Source organism: Pygoscelis adeliae, unplaced genomic scaffold (genome assembly GCF_000699105.1).
Source record: "Pygoscelis adeliae isolate BGI_AS28 unplaced genomic scaffold, ASM69910v1 Scaffold420, whole genome shotgun sequence".
In the NCBI taxonomy this organism is placed as follows: domain Eukaryota; kingdom Metazoa; phylum Chordata; class Aves; order Sphenisciformes; family Spheniscidae; genus Pygoscelis; species Pygoscelis adeliae.
In genome coordinates, this window is record NW_008823871.1 from 1,122,735 (window position 1) to 1,129,000 (window position 6,266).

At 51.0% G+C, this 6,266-nt stretch overlaps 1 protein-coding gene across 1 annotated transcript in view; it reads right to left on the bottom strand.

The window, feature by feature from the left end:
- ATHL1 (ATH1, acid trehalase-like 1 (yeast)) overlaps positions 1–6,266 on the bottom strand; it is an 11,922-nt gene that overhangs the window by 696 nt on the left and 4,960 nt on the right. Inside the window, exons 7-11 of the mRNA XM_009334109.1 lie at positions 5,120–5,192; positions 4,491–4,627; positions 3,569–3,702; positions 3,200–3,295; positions 2,372–2,469 (exon numbers count right to left, since the gene is read on the bottom strand). Of these exons, the coding sequence (XP_009332384.1) occupies positions 2,372–2,469; positions 3,200–3,295; positions 3,569–3,702; positions 4,491–4,627; positions 5,120–5,192 (538 nt within the window). The remainder of the gene's footprint in view (positions 1–2,371; positions 2,470–3,199; positions 3,296–3,568; positions 3,703–4,490; positions 4,628–5,119; positions 5,193–6,266) is intronic.

Here is a 6,266-nt window from a genome sequence, read left to right on the forward strand (position 1 = left end):
TTCCAGTTCCTTGTTTGGGGCCTGTGGTTTCCATTAGGTTTGATTTTTTTTAATTAAAAAAAAAAAAGAGAAAAATATTTATTTTTTTAAGGCAGCTCAGTTCCCCACTCATGTTCAGAGGGTGGCTTCATCAGCTGCTACGCTGGCAAAATTTCAAGAACACCCTGCTCTGAGATGGGGAGGGGAACAGGGCACAGGAACGAGCAGAGGTGGCCATGGACCCAAGCAGGAATTGCCATTGAAGTCTGGTCATATGAACCTACGGGCGCAGGCTCTGGGCCATGTGCTGGAACTGAACTCCAGCCATGTGAGGAGCTCAGGAGATGGCTGTAGCTGGGGTTTTTAGGATGCAAGTTCAGCTTCAGCCAAAATACCCAGCAGCACGTATCCATTCTCATCTGCCGTTGCTCTGAAAGGTATAGGATGCTGGTGAAGAGATGGTGGGAGCTCACCCCACGCCTGGTGGAGATGCTCCTGGAAGTGCTGCTCAATTAAATCACAAGACACACCTGACTGCTAGCGCTGCCCCTCTCCTCTGTAATTTGCCATCTCAACAAAGATGCATCTGCACAGCTCGGTTTTCATTTTTCCTCCGGGCTGTGACCAAAGCAGGTCAGCAAGGTGTCGTTCAGAAACCCACATCAGCTCCCACTCCCACCGGTTTGAAGGGCTTTAAAATCAGCACCGCTGTATGTGCTCCTTCACCAAAAGATTTAAAAAAAAAAAAGTCAAGCAAACAGCTTGAATCCTTTCTCCAAGCCTTTACCCAAAGTCAAACAGAGCCTATTTGTGTGTTTTGGCTTTGAATGCGAAAAGACAATGGCCACTGTTATCTCCTACTCAAATCTTGACACGTGAGAGCTCTTGACCATCATCTCCAGTCCGTTGAGAGGGCTCAATGGACTGGAGAGGACTCAAGAGAGGCTCAAGAGACTGGAGAGCCTCAGTGGCAGGCCAATGTGCCAGCCAGGGTCCGTGGCTTACAACGGGCAAGGCAAGAGCACAGCCTTGAGGGCTGCATAAATGTCATCTCAACATCTCTGGAAATTTGGCTGGAGCCCCAAAGCCTGTGGCTTGAGCCTGTGCCGAGAGGGGCCCAACCTGACACACACAGAGCATCTGAAGACCTTCAAGCTTCGCAAAAGCTGAGATTAAGTTTTTCAGCTGGGAACATGGTAGCTCACACCCAGCTCCACCAAGAAGCTGGTGGGTTTCTCAGCAGCTTCTGGCCACACACACAGAGTGAAAACATATAGTTAGTGCTAGAAGGTTTTGCTGGAAATCAAAAGGCCTGTCAGTTTGATCCATCCTCAATTAAACTAAGAATACGCTCAACAGACTGTTGCTTCAGGGTTGAAACCACTGGGCTGCTTTGGATATGAGACACAGCTTTGAAGTTATATGAACAGCTCAATGTTTTTTTCTAAAGTATTTTAATGCTGTGGCGATGCCAGCTGAGCACCTTCCTCCGCAGAGGCTTGCAGAGCCCCATGTGTGCAGATGGCAGATTGCTTCAGAGGGGCCGCAGGAGCTCTTCCCACACCACATCCAAAGGAGATAGGATGATGCTTATAGCTAAGCCAGAGGATAGACTTAGGGAATGACATTTAGCTTCCCAAATGTGCAACTAACTCATCAAGTGACCCGGAGAGACTCTCTTACCTGTTCCGAATCTATTTCCAGTCTTTAAAGTGGGAATAGCCTACAGCAGCTCAGTGTGGTGGCAGAGGACCAGGGTCTCCATTTACAAAGGTCCCCTTAGAAAGACCACAGTGTATAAGGTAAGCAGTCTTGTCTTTGCCTGCAAGGTGGTTGTATGGACTTTCTCTTCAATTAGTTAACCAAAAGGCCAATGGAATTGGTGGATCGCAGTCTTTAAGCTTCATCCACACTTAGTGAAGAAACCAACGCTACAACCACCTATGGAGTGGGCAGGACTAGATGCGTTTGATATGCAGACATCAAAATGATACATGCTAGCCACAATCCCAAGATCATACAGAGGTGTCCCTCTTCACTGAGGGTGTCAACTGGTGTTGAAGAGCTCGGTGTTGGCCTAGCTTTGACTCCTTTTGAAGCCAATGGCTTTCAACACTAACGTAGCTGGAGGAGAAATGGACCAAAGCTCCTAATTTCTGATAACTCCACCCTGTTCTCCACCAGTGACTAACTGTCCCCAGTATCCACAGTTCATCCGGGACCATTAACGTTCCTGTTTATTTGTTACCTGCTGGGAGCTTTGGAGGATATTCTGGGTGCTGCGAGTTCCTTTCTTTTTCACAACTAAAACCACATTGCTCCAGCTAAACAGTAAGGTTTCAAGTGACGTGTAGTTGCTTAGAAATTAAATGTGACATAACATAGGTCTCACCTGAACCCTGTGTAGCCAAAGAGGACAGCTTGCAAGAATCCACCCATCCCTGTCAAGAAGTTCACAGCTCCTGACCCATCTGAGTTCTCCACCCAGATCTGCTCCAGCAAGAGAAAGAAATGACTCAACAGTCGCATCAGGACTCTTCATACAGTTTCATGGGTTTGAATACGCTTATAGAATCATAGAATCATTAAGGTTGGAAGAGACCTCCAAGATCATCGAGTCCAACCATCAACCCAACAACACCATGCCCACTAAACCATGTCCCTAAGCGCCTCATCTACCCGTCTTCTAAATACTTCCAGGGATGGTGACTCCACCACTTCCCTGGGCAGCCTGTTCCAATGTTTAACTACTCTTTCAGTAAAGAAATTTTTCCTAGGACTCTTCATACAGTTTCATGGGTTTGAATACGCTTATCATCGTCACTGTCATATATCGGGGGTGTTGCGATGACCATGCCCTGCTGGGCATATCTGACTGTCCTGGTATGAGGCGGTGGATGGGCTGTGATGCATCTCTAAATACCACCATCTCCGTTCCCTTTCCCATCCCCGGCAGGCAGAAGGAAGCCTGCGGTGAGCATGATACCGACCCGTGGCTTTGTATTGCCTGGTAGGAAGCAGATGCCTCCTTACTGCTCTTCGGAAGCAGGCAGAGTGCGCAACCACCTAGCTCAATAACCTAGTGACCACAAGTGCAGTCAGCACAGGCTCCAGTCTAAGTGATGTCTCTCAGTGTGATGTGACCTACTTGGGAACAGGCAAGATAGAAACAAGAGGCATTTGTCACGGGCAAGCACCCACGCCACGCCACGCAGCTAACCTTGAAGGGTTCTGTGATGTTGCTGAAACACTTGTTCAGTTGGCTCTGGGCTCTCTGCACCTCCTTCAGCTCCAGCCAGCCCACTGCAAACATGCTCTGCAGGAGAGAAAAATGGCCTTTCACCAGCTGCTGACTCCCCCAGGGGTGACAATACAGCAAAAGCTTCAGAGTGACGCCACAACTGGCATCCCTCTGACCCAGAGTAGGCATCTTCAGCGCACATCTCTAGCTCTGCACTGTCCACGTTCCCTTAGAGTTTAAAGCAGGTCTGACAAATCGTGCCTGCTGATGGGGCTGGCAGTGAATAACTCCGATGGAAACAACCACCTCGTGGATGAATCCCAGCTTAGGCTTTGCCCCTCTCCTTACCCAGGTCATGGCTGGCCCATCCATCTCAGTGACGGGTTCATACATCTCCAGGTCATTCCTCCGGACTTCAGAGCTCATGGGGTGCATCAGCGGGAATCCAAGCAAGACAACGTCAGCTTGTTTCACAGGCTCACCTGGGGAAAGGAGTCGGTCAGACCACGTATGCCAGCTAGGAATAACTGGCAGACTGATTGTCTATTTACTCACACGGGGAACAAGCCTCACTCACACAGAATCATAAACTTAGAACAAACGCCACATCAACAGGGGGAAGGTAGTGGAACTGCAGGGAGGACAACTCATTGCTGCCTTGCTAAAGGCAGACCAGAACTGCAGTTTATGGTTTGACCTTGGTGCTGTGTTTGCTGGAAGCTGTGTCGAGGCAGGACACTGGCACATCACTAACATGATGGCACCCAGCCTGGTGTCACCTAAAGTTCAGGTGCAAAGGAATAGCTCCCACGATCCTGTGCAGCTAGGTTACCCTGCCTCTAACCGTGAGAAACTGGGCGTGCATTTCCACTGGAAGCAGCCCCTTCACTTCCAGAGGGCCAGGGGTTGCTGGAAGGGCAACACATGGCACTTGACCTTGGAAAGATAGACCGAACTGTCAGCAATGAGTTCATAGCACCCACATCATCTGCAGCCCAGTACTAAAAGTCTCTTCCTACTCTCTGTGTTCCCAAATTTCCTAATTTTATGAGAAACAATCTGCCAAGAGGCAGAGAAAACACCTACAAGCCAGGCTCTCCACACCGGCAACCCAAATGCTGCACTTGGAGAGCAACGCTAGAGATTCCCACCTCGGCCGACCATTCAGCCGCTGTTCCTGTGTTTGAACCAGTCGGAGTCCCCACTTCTCGCAGGCTTACAAAGAGCGAGCAGTGGCCAACTCGAAGGTAAGCAGTGCCTCGCTGCTTACCTGGGCTGTAACCATCGTACTCGGGGTGATATTTCTTCTCCGCATCAAAGGGCACTTTGACTTTCTTGGCACAGTCCACCCACTCCTCTGGCACAGGGATCAAGAAGTCCCGAGCAATATCAGCTGCAAAATTTAAGCTGAAAAGATGCTTTATGTCAGGCATGGGTGCCTGTGACCCGCTCAGAGAAGGGAAGAGAAGAAAGGGATCAGAAAGAACTAATTGATCTGTAACTGCAAAGAAACAGCTACTCTGAAAGAACATGGGTCAAAGTTTAAGCTTGGGGTAGCAGCTTTCATCGCTGACGTTGGGAGTCCGTTCCTCTAGCTTTAGATGTCTCCAGCTGGCTAATTGTATAGACATCTCATAAAACACAGGGAGAGAAACGCTTCTGTGAAGTGAAATCCCTCTCAGTCTCACGTGGACACCTGAAACGGGTCAGATGAACCGCCATGGGACCACCTACTTCTTCCCGCTGACTGTAAAGGCAGGCAAAGGAGACCAGCTCAGATAGAGGTATGTGAGGAGAGGAAAGGTGTATCCCAGGCGGGAGCCCTGCTGCCTCCTCCCCCTGCCAGATTGCTAGGCAGAAGAGAGACAGGCCAGTGCTTCAACAAGGCATGCGTGTTACCTCCGCTGGGCCACGGCGTTGGTGTAAGCAGAGTTATCAACCCGGTAATGATACTCATCTGGGGGCATGACACCTGGAGGAAGAGGAAGGGGACACTTCGCACCGCAGCACACCAGAGGTTTGTCATGGCTTTGTGAACCTCCTCAGGGATGTGGCACAAGAAAGGGAACCCCTCCCGTTGCAGTGATGCCTGCCCACGTGGCGAGGTGTTGCCTCCCTGCTTCTGGCAGGATCCCACAGAGATCTCAGTGCAACGCTCAATAGAGGAGAACATAAGTGGTGCTTGCCGTGAAGGAGAAACGACCTGGCTTAGGCTTTGACTGATGGGCAGCAGATGCCCTCAGGTTGAGGAGGGCAACTCTAAGGAGGGCAACTCTAACTCCACTCTAAGGAGATGGACGCAGCAGGAGAAAAGGTCAGAAAACTGTCCTGGATTGAGCCAACAGGATGCTGAGCTGCCCATGAGGAGCAAGGACAGAGGAGGCAGGGCTGAAGAAGGGACCCCGGGGCGCTACTGGCAAGTCTGACAGGAGCAGACAACAGCAGAGTTTCTCTGGGAAGGGACAGCGACGGTCACCAGATGCCCTGCAGGCCTCGCCACTGGGCCATCCGGGTGGCACACACTCCCTTTACCTGCGTGGTGCAATAATACTGCTCAAAGGCCATCAGAACGTCCCCAGTGACATGGATTTCTTGGGCTCCATAGATCTCCTCAGGGCAGACTTCCCGGCCAGTGGCTGCACTCTCCCACGGGAACTTAGCACCCTGCCAGGAGAAGAGGGCAACTGAGGAGGGCAACTCTAACTCCACTCTAAGGAGACGGACGCAGCAGGAGAAAAGGTCAGAAAACTGTCCTGGATTGAGCCAACAGGACGCTGAGCTGCCCATGAGGAGCAAGGACAGAGGAGGCAGGGCTGAAGAAGGGACCCCGGGGCGCTACTGGCAAGTCTGACAGGAGCAGACAACAGCAGAGTTTCTCTGGGAAGGGACAGCGACGGTCACCAGATGCCCTGCAGGCCTCGCCACTGGGCCATCCGGGTGGCACACACTCCCTTTACCTGCGTGGTGCAATAATGCCCTCAGGTTGAGGGCATCTCCCTCACTCCACGGGCAAGGTGACCTTCAAGTCATTAACTCTTTCCAGTCG